The 14,312-nt window shown below is 31.6% G+C and overlaps 1 protein-coding gene across 2 annotated transcripts in view; it reads right to left on the bottom strand.

The window, feature by feature from the left end:
• LOC128182836 (sterile alpha motif domain-containing protein 9-like) overlaps positions 1 to 14,312 on the bottom strand; it is a 30,437-nt gene that overhangs the window by 10,773 nt on the left and 5,352 nt on the right. The window contains exons 3-6 of one of the 2 annotated variants that reach the window (XM_052851591.1): positions 10,285 to 10,341; positions 9,805 to 10,179; positions 983 to 1,054; positions 521 to 869 (exon numbers count right to left, since the gene is read on the bottom strand). In XM_052851591.1, the coding sequence (XP_052707551.1) occupies positions 521 to 869; positions 983 to 1,054; positions 9,805 to 10,179; positions 10,285 to 10,341 (853 nt within the window). Of the gene's footprint in view, positions 1 to 274; positions 870 to 982; positions 1,055 to 9,804; positions 10,180 to 10,284; positions 10,342 to 14,312 lie in introns of those variants that run through there. The other variant, XM_052851592.1, reaches the window with a different exon arrangement.

Here is a 14,312-nt window from a genome sequence, read left to right as displayed (position 1 = left end):
CGATGAACATTTAACATAACATTGATTTTTAACCCTTAAACAGGTTCAATAATTGGAATATATTGATTTTAATTGGTATATGTGTAATAATATTCATTTAACAAAATCTTGATGTGATGACCCACTATACATTCGAAATATCATTTTCTATACCATAAATTGAACGTTTGAAGGAATTATGGAAAGTCAATAAACTCGTGGCAAAAGTACAGCATTTAATTAACGTTCTTTGATGTTACTGAAATGGTTCAATGGTTAAAGTACCAGTCCGTTGATTACCATAGAGAAAAGGCTTTTTTTCAGATTGCAGGTTTGATACAACATAATCGTTAAGAGTTATGTTTTTCTTTCTTCTTTTTTTGTTAAATTATTGTTACTGACCATAGTGAGCAATTGTTCTTGTTCAAAATTGGGTTTTATCATTAAGAATAGATTTAAATGAAAATTAATCTTTTTTAAAATTGTTTTTTTGAGTAAACAAATGTGCCTTGTCGCCATCTTTTTCGCTTATCTTCTTTACCTTTGTTGGAGCTCTGCATTCCACCTTTTCCTTTGATGAGTAAATGAATGTTTTCATACGGCTTAAAACTTATCAGACATTTTGGAGTCAACACTTTTCCATTGTACAATAACAACTGTAGCCTTGTTGGTATTCCCAAATCCGTTTTGATTTTGTCATTTAGCTCCAACAGTGACGTAAAATGGGGATTACACCAAAGTACATTTAGATTTCCATTCAACAATACACAAACAGGAATGTCTTGAGAATGACCCGTTTTTTGCTTTGGGCTATTAACACGTGGTGGTGGTTTTCTGTTTAATGTGTACTTCCTCTCATCATCATTGCACTTTTGTACAGGTATCATACCCTTGAAAATAATTTTAGCGCAGTATCAAAGTGTTTGATTTAAAATTTCGCTTAAATAAAAAATAAATTAATTCAAAATTTTATTCATATTCTTTTATCGCTGTCTTGACTCACCTTTTGTATGTCTGCATAATTGGAACTGCTTATTTCTTTGATAATTTTGTCAACATAACTGATGAATTCATCCTTGAATATAAATACGTAAAACATTATCTTAACTCCATACTGCACCAGGTATGGCGGACACATAAATTTTAATAATAATGTTTATAATTTGTTTATTAATCTTAATAAAAGAAAACATAAATGAAAACAAAAATTGTTCATGAAACAATTAGAGGCTTTTCACCTTTAATAATAGTTAAAATTTTATTCCAAAAATGTCGATTGTTAATCATTACCTAGAGAAAAATCGATTTTTGACCTTTGATAAGATAAAACCTGCAAGCTTATTTTTGCAGTAATTCAGTATTTTCTTTAATTTAACTGTGTCTAAAAAGGTAAATAACTAAGATAGGAAAAATTAACTTTGATGTCTCTTTAAAATTAACTTTAAGGAAGTTGTTTACTCCAGGTTTGAGTTCTTAAATTCGCATTGTTAAAAAAATACTCTCATGTCATCAGTAAAATTTGTTCTTAACACAAAAAGTATTAACAAAATGAATTATTGACATAACAATTGATATTTTCACTATTTTAAGGAATATGGCACAAATAAAAATGGAGCAAAACAGAGGAAATTCGGACTGAATTTTTTCAGATTTTTTTTTTCAAGCCAGATCAAAATGAAAATAGAATTACAAATCTACAATCTTTTGTGTACTATCTCTAAAAGTTTGAACTTAATATCTTTTATAGTTTAGGAGAACGTAGAGGGACAAGCAACCCTCTAAAAATCCCTAAAACGTCAATTTCTAAAACAAGAGGCCCATGGGCCACATCGCTCACCTGAGGAAATAGAAAACTGACCAGTCAGGAAGGGCCCCGTAATGACAATTTATATAGAGAAGTGAAAAAAACTTTGAATTCTATCTTCTTTATATTAACAATGATGAAAAAAAAATGCCCGGCATAAGATTTATAGACCTGCAATACAGTATATAGGATCTCATGATTTGTAGTTGGATATGATTTTCATCCAACAATTAAAGTGGTTTTTTTCTTGAGCCTTAGTGAGGGGATAAAACACACAAGTTGGATAAAAATCATATTATACTACAAATCATTTGAGATTTTATTTATCCCATGTTTTATACACCACAATCAATTTGATTATATTAAAAAAAAAATTATGAAAATTATAAGCAACAACTGTATTTTTAAAATTTCAAGATAGTTCCTGAATGTCCAAAAACTCTAAATAGTAACCTTGTATCTGCATAAAACAGGGATAACCTCATGTCTTATAAAAAAAACTAAATTAAATGTGTATTTAAAAAAGATTGAAACAGGTGTTTTATAAAATGCAAGCCTTCAGTGAATGCAAATACATTGTATCACCCAGGGTTGACCTCAACTCCAAAACAAACATCAGTTGCAGACAAAGGTGTTCATTAATCTTCATATGACAGAGATAAGCCTCTAAATTGTCTGCAGCAGGCAAGATAATTTATCCCAGGGGATTAATTGATCTGCTCTCTCATCCTTTTTTTCTAAATTTACAATAAGATTTTTTTTTCCAGAAATGACAGAATTGGGTTATTATCTGATTACCTGTTAAAATTAACAGCGTAAGGGCAGGAAAAAATAAAATAAAATAGTGATTACCTGTTAAAGTTAACAGCGTAAGGGCAGGAAAAAATAAAATAAAATAGTGAAAAAGGATATCTTAATATATATCTTGATTTTAGAATTCTATAAAATTATCTTAAATCATTGTGTACGGTATTTTAACCAAAATAAAGTATGAATATTATATTTTAAATCCATATTTCAAAGAATGTACACAATACTACACATCATTCAAAATTGACCTTAACTTCAAAACAAAGTTCATTTGCAGACACAAGCAGTGCAATAATTAATCTCAATGTGACAGATAAAGATAAAGCTTAGGATTTTCTTCCTGTGGAAGGTTAATTAATCCCAAAGGACAAATATTGCACAGCCTTCCTAGTATACAATGGTAACATTCTCAGCAGTTATCTCTCTTTGCCCATTCATTCTTATGCATAGTTAGGGAATCTACCCCACCACCCCAGCTCCAAACCAGAAGACACACAGAACCAAACTTAGCATCAAAATATGTATTTCTGCCTACTGAACTACCATACCAAATATGAACTTGATTGGGCAACCATAAAAAAGTAATTAGAAAAAAAACCCAGAAAATTTGTAGACGGAAGAGTGACAGACAGACACACGGATGGACAGAGTGATTACTATAGGGCACCCGCAAATCCTTGCAGGACCCTAAATATAGGTATGATAAAATCAGCTTAATAGAGTCATAATACAAACTATCTGGACAATGTACAATAATACATGTAGATCCTGTATAAATAAAATCCATTTTTGCCCCTGGATATTCTTATGTTTATAATCATTAGTCCTTTTTCTAACAGGATGATTTTATAGTCATATCACATGTTGAGTATTGCAATTCTCAGAAAGATCCTGAACAATTGTTTATACATGGGATATAAACCTACATCAAACTCTGAACCTTCTTGTGAGGCCGAAGAATTGTCCTGGGGCCAAAGTCTGAACAATCATAAAGAATCATCTGGCTGATTAGTTTCTGAGAGAAGATTTTTAAAGATTTAATCTACATATTAAAACTGTAAAACTTTGAACCCCCCCCCCCCCAATCCATTGTGGCCCCACCCTACTCCCGGGAGTGTCATCATTTTCACGACATTGAATCTACACTACCTGAGGATGATTCCACACAAGTTTCAGCTTTCCTGGCTGATTAATTTCTGAGAAGAATATTTTTGAAGATTTACTCTACATATTCCTATGTAAAACTTCGACCTCCCCCCCCCCCCCCCTCCCCATTGTGGCTCCTCCCTACACCCGGAGGTCATGATTTTCACAACTTTGAATCTACACTACATGAGGATTCTTCCACACAAGTTTCAGCTTTCCTGGCTGATTAGTTTCTGAGAAGAATATTTTTGAAGATTTACTCTATATATTCATATGTTAATCTTTGACCACCTATTGTGGTCCCTCCCTTAACCTGGGGATCATGATTTTCACAACTTTGAATCTACACTACCTGAGGATGCTTCCACACAAGTTGCAGCTTCCTGGCTGATTAGTTTCTAAGAAGAAGATTTTTTAAAGATTTACTCTATATATTCCTTTGTAAAACTTCGAACCCCCCCCCCCCATTGTGGCCCATCCTACCCCTGGGGAACATGATTTTCACAATTCTGAATCTACACTACCTGAGGATGCTTCCACACAAGTTTCAGCTTTCCTGGTCTTATGGTTTGTGAGAAGAAGATATTTGAAAATTTCTCGAAAATTTTCTAAAATTCCTAATTATCTCCCTTTGCAAACACGGCGTGGTCCTTAATTTTATTAACTTTGAATCCCCTTAGGCTAAGGATGCTTTGTGCCAAGTTTGGTTGAGATTGGCCTAGTGGTTCTTCAGAAGTTCTTGAAAATGTGAAAAGTTTACAGACAGACGGACGACAGACAAAAAGTGATCAGAATAGCTCACTTGAGCTTTAAGCTTCATGAAAATCAGTCGAGCTATTTCTGAGAAATCGCGTGCACAAAACTTGTAAGAAATTTAAAAAAAAAAAAAAACACTAGACACGATCTCGTTGCGACCAACGAGGATCAACGTGGATGTCTTCCGTGCGATTATTGAAGGTAATATGACCTTGACTTTGATATTTAACCCTTATCTCCTTATCGGGGCAACATAACAAAATTTTTAATAGGAACAACATTCTCAGTATTTTTTGTTCTATATTGATTTTAAAAATAATGCTTTTTAAAATACTTGTTCTTTGTTCTGTTTGATATATGTTAAAAATTATTTGGACTTCTGGCCCCTTGAAACCCCTAATTACGGAACGCATGATAAACTAATTATAATTTACTGTTAAATAAATGTGAGGTGAATATTTTTGCTTCCTAAATATATATCAAAATATTTTTCAGTAAAGTGCTATAAAAGAAGGACTTCAGAGCCTTTATGGCCCCTAAATTGTCTTGATATCAAAAGAGAGGTCTTTTTGTTACCGTTCTTGAGCTATTTTGTAAAGACCGTTTTAGGGGCTGACACCTTATCTCCTTATTGGGGCCAAATGACAAAATTTCGACGGCTGAATATTGACTAAAGCATCATTCTATGCATTTATTATTCCATATTGCTTTTCAAAATATTTGTCCTTTTTGAGATATAATTGATTGAGGATTTGGACCTCTGGCCCCTTAAAAGCCCCAATTACCTAACGCATGATAAAAGTTTTATAATGTATAGCTTTATAATTGTAAGATGAACATTTTTGTTTCTTAAACATATTAAAAATGTTTCTCAGTAAAGTTCTATGGAATAAATCCTTTAGAGCCCTTTTGGTCCCTAATTTGAGGGACCAGCCCCTTTTTCTTGATATTAAATGAAAGGTCTTTTGATATTAAACATATTTTTGTTCAACAAACATTTAAAAATTTGTTACCATTCTTGAGTTATTTGGTAAAGACCGTTTTTAGGGGCTAACCCCTTATCTCCTTATTGGGGCCATATGAATAAATTTCGATGGTTGAATACTGACTAGATCAACATTCTAAGCATTTATTATTCCATATTGCTTTTCAAAATAGTTAGGATACCTGGTCCCTTGAAACCCCTAATTACAATGTTTCCATGCTAGTTTGTTTGTCAAAACATGGGTTTGATAAAATAAATAAAAAATAAACATTTCTTCTATTTACTGAGATTTTTTTTTTCAATATTAAATGAAGCAAAATTCCCCCCCCCCCCTCCTTCCTCCTCTCTTGGTCTGAAACCCCCAAGGCAGCACTTTCAAACAAACAATTTTTTAAGGTAAACCTAACCATTAAAAAGTATTTTTAAAAAAATGTTAATATTTATGCATTTAAACTTGACGTATTTACTAGTAAGTATGTAACGATTTGGATTTTTTTAAATATACTGCTTAATTATTATGATAAGACAAGACCTCGACCCTTGCGTGCACGGGTTGACATTGCAAATGATATCAGACATTTACGAAATAGGTACATCAACACACTGTATTGTTGACATTTACATAACCAAGCTTTAAGCCTACAATAATGCTACTAATTTCACTACACTCTGCTTAGTTAGAATAATCTAACTTTGTCTCGGGACAGGCCATCCCCACAGTTAAAATGCCTCCCATATACCCGTAATGTAGCAAACAATTTCAGAATTGCTTCGAAACGATTTTGGAGAAAATTGATGAAGCTGCATTGAAAATAACAGTTAAATTATTCATTAAAAAAAACCATTTTGAGGCTGTGAATATTTTTCATTTAGAATTTTAATTCATATAAATGAAGAATTCAACACCTTTTCATGAAGGTTTTTAACCCTTAACTCGCTTCAAATTTACACACCATGACATGCAAAACTCTCGGGATTTTAAATATTAAATGCACTGAATTAAGTTTATCTCCCGTATTTCCTTTGATGAACAGAATATATGACAACTTTTCAATGAAAATTTACATTTATTTGTAATATCGTTTCTGAGTTTTATCCATGTAAATGTGATATTGTGGAAACAAAAACTAAGGAGCCTCCTGTGATTTAGCGTGACTTAAATGCGCATGTGCAGGATTGTAAAATCCAAAAAATCCAGATGATTTCCAGATTTTTAAAAGGAATTTTCGTTGATTATTAATTAGCGAAGCTTGATTGAGAAAAAATAAAAACAAATTGGTAATCTTCAAGTACCAATGATGTTTAAAATATATAAATCAAAAGACAGTACTCTTCCGATTTCTCGGTATTAAAACCCCAAAATTCAAGTCTATTATTTTAATATAGTAGTATAAATATGCTTTACGGAGCATGTCAGGTTTTTTATATTACTTTGTATTTTGTATGCAGTTTTCCTTATTAAGTAATTGTACAGTTTAAGCACATAAATTTGCACAATATTTTATACGACATGACATTAACATATTAACGTCATTTAGTGAAAGTTTCAATTAAATTGAAAATATTCTGACTGTGTTATTGCCGAATAAGGACAACCAACGCTTGAAAACTGAGTCAAAACGTTAACGTCATTGTACATCTTGAAGCACTGGACCGTCATAAAATGTTGTGTACAAGCAGGAAAATCTCCGACGGAGACTTGAGATGGCCCATGTGTGTCTATAGGACAATGTTTTATGAATAACATCAGAGGTATAAAGATGAAATGATATTTTATTTTTGAGGACGAGTCAACTCCCTCTCATACATCCCAGATCTTGCATCTGTTGGTATCGCTTAATTTCCTAATCTAAAGTCGAAACTGTGTGGAAAAAGATTATTGGACCTACATGATCTACGATATGCCACAAAAGACATTATACAAAAACTTGATAAATTTTGGTCTGAAGATACATTTAAAGATGGGTTAAAAGACATTAAAGCGTGTGGAACTGAAAGGTGTTTAATTTGGAAACGAGTGACAGGTTTGCCTTCCAGTTGATTAACGTCACCTGACGTTGTGGAAATATGAAAAGGTGCTCTGTAAATCTAATTCATGCAAAGTAAAAATCCCTGTATAGTTCGACAAAAATATTAAAATCATCTGGGTTTTTGCATTCTTATTTTCAATTGATAGTCTCAATTTCTTACAACCCTTGCATTATAACCACTTCAATAAAATATATATCTTAAAATTTCACTGAGCGCTCTTTTAGAACGAGTTTTAAGGTTTTTAAGTATTCAATTATTTTTCACATTGAATACTAATATACCGGGTATTATTCTTTAATACATTATGAACATTTAAAAGTATAGAAAAACAGAAAGAAAGAAAGACGAATAGTGTAATCCAAAACTTTGAATAATCAAAGTACTGAGAGTACTGAAAGACGGGGTCTTGAAAGTTTGAATTTGTAATTGTCCTTGATTTCCTCGAATATGCTTCCAAAATTTATGAGTTTGAATTAGTTGTTACAATCTATGTTAATTCGGCTTATTTGCAATTGTCTGATACTTTGTCTAAATTTTACTCAATCCCGGCCTTCATAATTTTAGAAAATGGACACAATGTAATATATTATGTAAAATAAGACCCCAACGAAAAATTCTAAAAATTACTACTAACCGGGAAAATCAAACAACTATATCAAAGTAGATAATTTTAATCATTAGATTTATTCAATTTTGTGATCCAAGGGAAAATCCACAAGTCGGACGGTATCCGTAATAAAAGTTTTATGAAAACCCCAAAAACTCTAAAACTGCTGAATTAACAAACAAAACAAATTTGTGAACATTTGTATACCGATAACAAACAAAGGCACTTGACGTTAAAAATATTTTTTTTACAATAAGATTCCAAGGACTTTGACAATAAAAAAGATTTGTCACGGTCGCCATTTTGATTTTTAAGACCGACTTAACTGACACGATTTTCTTCATTTGCGATTCATGCAAACTTAATAAGTAAAAATAAATCCGTTCGCCACTTACTACTTTTTTGTGTAAACTCGTGCATCACCTACACGAATTACGATACAACCGTTCCTTTCATTAAAAATCATAGTCCGAAAATCAGAGACATAAATAACAGAGATTGTCAACTCCGCCATTAGCGTGTAAATGTTCTGGGACCAACCTTACTTTGAAAACTACAAGTGCTACAGCAATCCTCTATAAGTAATTAAATTTGAACCTGATAGTGAACATGAACATGAACCTGTAAATATTTTAAACATGTTTTATTTATGAAATATTTACAAAAACTCTTTATTTAGTTAAATTAAAATTGAATTACTTTTTTAAAACTTATTGACTTTTCACATAGTAATGGTAATGCATTACTTTACTCATGTAATGGTAATGTAATGCATTACTTCAAGAAAATTAAGTAATGGTAATGGTAATTTAATGCCCTAATTCATGAAGTAATGGTAATGTAATGCATTATTTTACAATGTAATTCACCCCAAGCCTGATTCCAACTAAGCCGGAAAACATGAGCATTTAACATTTAACTTGGTTCTTCAATCGATAAGATTGTATATATTATATGATGTATAAGTCTTCCAAAATGTATAATCTATTATAGATATTGATTACTATGCATTGTTTAAAATTTAAATTCAGTTTAATCAACTAAAGAGCCAACAAACAAGAAGGCAAATTCAGACTTGTTTTTATTTTCTTTGTACAAAATTCCTATAGAGACGAACAGCAGTCATACCGCAAGTAGACTGGAAGCCAGTGAAACACCTATTTAATTTGTATAACCCGTCCCGATTTTAACTTCAGCTTGCGCATGAAGTTTGGTAGTATTAAGGTGAAAGATTGTCAAAATAAAATTCACAACTTTTCAAAAATGGCACATTGCGTTTGGGAACATAACTTTCGATTCAACCTTCAACCTCTTCTATTGATTAATGAGCTCGTACACCAACTAAATCATCAACGACGCTGTGTATTTAGTTACGTAACTCATTCCACATTTGATCCCGAGCAAGAATATTTTGATCAATAAAACTATTTGTTTATTTTCTAAATAGAATTTTGTTTATACACAGAGGACTTAAAAAGATTTAATGCGTGTTTTTATAATACATATTTACTGAAATGCATGAACACTTTCTGCACTATTTTCTTACGCGTAGACTCAATTCATGTGTTCTATGCGTGCCTTCCTGTTTGAGACTTCGGCTGACAGTAAACCAATAGACGGGGTCATGTGACCCCGTCTAAAAATGATCATTTTTTAGATAATGCTTTTAAAAGTAATTTGTCTTACCAGATCCAGTGACTTGTAACTATGACTGAATAGGTGCTGTTTAACGTTTGATTTTTTCGAGTTCCTTCTCTGTATCTTTCTTTTATTTTGGCATATACCAATCATATTTTCAGTGCAAGTTTTTTTCGTAAAGCCAGCGTAGAACTTGACTTTACCCTTTTTGGCTCTAATTCTAGATGCATCATGTGGTACGTCAGCCCAGAATGAATTAGCATTTCTTCTGTAAAGTTGATATGGTTTTTCCGTTTTTGTTCTTGTCTTAATGTTTCTAGCTGATTGCATTTCTATTTCATTATTTGTTATATTGCTACTTCTTTTTGCAATTGATTGTTCTGAATCTGCTACATGTAATTCTGAACCATTGATTCTCCATTTCTGAAAAGTAGGATTTGTATGATTTCAAAGTATCTTTTCAAATAATAAAACAAAGCAAAATGTATTCTCAAAAGATTTGTATGTCTATTAGTACAAGTATTTTACCTTGGTGAGCACAAAAGATGTTGAAGTTTTGTCATGTAGTTCGACATGTGCGCGTCCCTGTAAAATAGGAGAACGTTTAGTCATTATTTCACAATCGATGAAAAAAAAATTAATGATTAGATAAGTATGATGGAAAACACAAATGTATGTGTAGAATTTATGTGACATTGTAATATGATTTGTAGATTTCAAAAAGAATTCCCTTAAATTTAATTTAATGTTCAGTGGCCTCTGGATATTACGAGGTAAACATTTCTTCCCGTTAGTTGTAAGTGTAGTAAGAAAAGGAGTGCACACTCCTGCAAACCAGTAAACAATCTGTTGTTTATATGGCCGTGTCACAGATGTCCACTAGCTATGTGCTAAAGCAACGACTTCCTTACAGGCTACAGTTCGAGTCACTGGATGTGCTTTTGGCAGAGAGTGACAACAAAAGATTGATTGCAAATTAATGATTTATATAACAAAATGATACGATGATCTAAGATAAACAATGACAATATGGGATAACCACTATGGCTATAAATACGAGTTGTAAATGAAAAACTCAAAATATTAAATATTTGAATAATAATATTCTCAAAATATGAATAATTTATTAATAAACAAAAATAAGAAACTCTGAATATCCCCCAGAAATATAAATATCAAAAACTCTAAGGAAAAGGTTGGAAAACAAATATTTTCCAGGAATATTCATAAATATGCCTAAGTCTCAAAAAGTGGAAAAAATACTCCAAAAATGTTCTAAATAATTCTTATAAGAAAATTATAGTTCAAAAATATTTATTCCAAAGGAGAAAATAAATTACTTTGCCAAAAATAAACTTTTAGGAATTAAACTCCGAATGAGTCAATGAATGACTTAATCAAATTTCACAGTTAAAGTGAAAGTAGCCAAAAGGCTGCAGAAAGTGAGTTAGGTGCTGTTGCAGCACCTGAGTGGAGTGTTCTGCTGGACAACTCAATGAGAAATGGACAAGACTGTCCTTTTATACCCTTACTAAACAATAGAAGAAAATCAATACATATCGATCTGTCCCATTGGACTACCTGAAACCGATCAGCCAATGAGAACGAAGTTTATTTAAAGGTATGAAAATACGGGTTTTTTTACAAACTTTGTTTACAGATGGGGGCCTTAGTGAACCTTTACTAACCGGTAAAACATAGTAAGCATATTTTAATGACTTCGCGTTGTGTTTTTGATTGAAGCACCTAGGAAATAATATAATTACACATATGTATTAATAATAACAACACAAATTAAATAAATACACATGTATCATCAAAGATATAACAGAACATAATCCAGTTTTCCTACATAAGCGCTATCGGATATAACAAGGTATTCAGGCACGCTTGATTGCACACGCAGGTTCCAGGTAACTAACGGTAAGGCCATGTGAATTTTACAGGTATGTATACACAGGACAATAGATTAAAAAAATTCAGAAATAATGATGAGTTGTTTTTATTGCAATGTTCACAGTCATGGCTTCAAAGCAAAAGAAAGAAAAGTAATTTCGCTAGAAACAATATGACTTATTTAGAAATAGTTAACAATTAATTAAAAATAAAGTGAAATTGCAAAGGACTATGGATAAACATCGAGTACATTTAATATAATTTAAAAATATAGGTAATTACAGATTACAAAGCTCACCGAGACGAGGCATCACCTTTATGAGACCACCTTTATCACATTATATGAAAATCATACTTTATGATCTTGGATATTCATTGATACTGTTTTGACACAATATCGTATATTATCTGCTTAAAAATTGCATCCTATCATACTTACAATATAAATTACATAATACAATAAAATACTGTAATTAACAATGATAAGATATAATATTGTAACATATGATATGACATAGTAGTGTGTTATAAACAAGATATCTGTGAGCCAATGCTCACTAGTGATACCCCCGCTCTGATGTGAATATGCAAAATAAGCAAAGTCGACATTTAACAGAAAGCTGGCATCCGATTGGTACAGAAATATATCCAACAATATGGCATGCCTTAACAAATAGTGTGTTAAAATTTCAAGCATCTGCGATAAATAGCTGCTGAGAAATCTTTAAGGAAAATTTGTTTGAAAATTTTGGCTAAAATAAGCAAAGTCGTCATTTAACAGGAAGTTGACGTCCGATTGGTACAGAAATATATCCCACGATATGGCATGCCTTAACAAACACTGTGTAAAAATTTCAAGCATCTGCGATAAATAGCTGCTGAGAAATCTTTCACGAAAATTTGTTTGAAAATTTTGGCAAAAAATAAACAAAGTCATTATTTAACAGGAAGTTGATGTCCGATTGATACAAAAATATATCTCACAATATGGCATGCCAAAACAAATAGTGTTTTAAATTTCAAGCATCTGCCATAAATAGCTGCTGAGAAATCTTTGTCGAAAATTTGTTTGAAAATTTTGGTTAAAAATAAACAAAGTCGTCATTTAACAGGAAGTTGACACCCGATTGGTACAGAAATATATCCCACGATATGGCATGCCTATACAAATACTGTGTAAAAATTTCAAGCATCTGCGATAAACAGTTGCTGAGAATTCTTTGACAGAAATTTGTTTGAAAATTTTGGTTAAAAAATAAGCAAAGTCGTCATTTAACAGGAAGTTGACGTCTGATTGGTACAAAAATATATCTCACGATATGGCATGCCTATACAAATACTGTGTAAAAATTTCAAGCATCTGCGATAAACAGTTGCTGAGAAATCCTTGACGAAAATTTGTTTGAAAATTTTGGTTAAAAAATAAGCAAAGTCGTCATTTAACAGGAAGTTGACGTCCGATTGGTACAAAAATATATCCCACGATATGGCATGCCTTAACAAACACTGTGTTAAAATTTCAAGCATCTGCGATAAATAGTTGCCGAGATAAATGCGACAGAAATTTTTGTTACGGACGGACACAGACGGACAGACGGACGGACAGACAGACAGACAGACACACAAGGGTAAAACAGTATACCCCCTCTCCTTCGGAGCGGGGGTATACTGTTTTACCCTTGTGTATAATAATTGTATTTTATCACATTTTACAATATCATAATATGTAATACAATATAGTATTATATAATACAATATCATATTACAAAAAACATTATAATATTATACAATATGATATTATATTATATAATATAGTATGATATTGTATTGTATCATAATGCATCATATTTGATACATAATATGTCATTGATATTGTATAATATGATAAAATATAATTTGATACAACATTATACAGTATCATATCAAATGATACAATATCATGAGATATGGTAAAATATTATATAATACAATAACATATTATACATATTGTATCATATGATACAAAAATATATATTTCAATATCATATAATACAATTTCATGTGATATTATCATATATATTATAAACCATTATCATATTATTCAACATTGTATGACACGATGTTATATAATATAACAATAACAATATCATATAATACAATTTCATTTGATATAATACTATATTATAGACACTAATATCATATTATACAATATCGTATGATACAATATTATATATTGTACCATAGCTTGGCGAGTTTTCTATTGTTAAAAGTGTGGGTTATATGTACATACCCTATATACCCCACACTTCTTTTTAAACTCCGCCCACTTTCTCGAGTAAAAACACCATCAACAAAGTTAATTTTTAGCGCGTCCATAATACTCCACAGTAAGAGCTTCCTCAAGATCAGAATTGCCAAAACTCAACACGGATAAATGACTCGACTAACTTAGTGTGTCTAATAAATCTCATTTTTAGCTCGAGACAAAACAATATCGGCAATGGCAATGGCTTTGTCAGAAAGCCTCTCCATTTGTTCGGACAAGTAGAGAAACGCGTGTTAAATGAAATAGGGGTATCCTGTTTAAAGGTTTTATAGAAAGTCAATCACATGTTTGAATAGAAAACTTGTTTTGTGGACATAGTGAATAGCGGTAGCCAATCGAATTTCACATTAACCAT

The sequence above is a fragment of the Crassostrea angulata genome, chromosome 5 (assembly GCF_025612915.1).
Source record: "Crassostrea angulata isolate pt1a10 chromosome 5, ASM2561291v2, whole genome shotgun sequence".
Lineage (NCBI taxonomy): Eukaryota > Metazoa > Mollusca > Bivalvia > Ostreida > Ostreidae > Magallana > Magallana angulata.
This window is presented reverse-complemented; position numbering and strand designations above follow the sequence as displayed.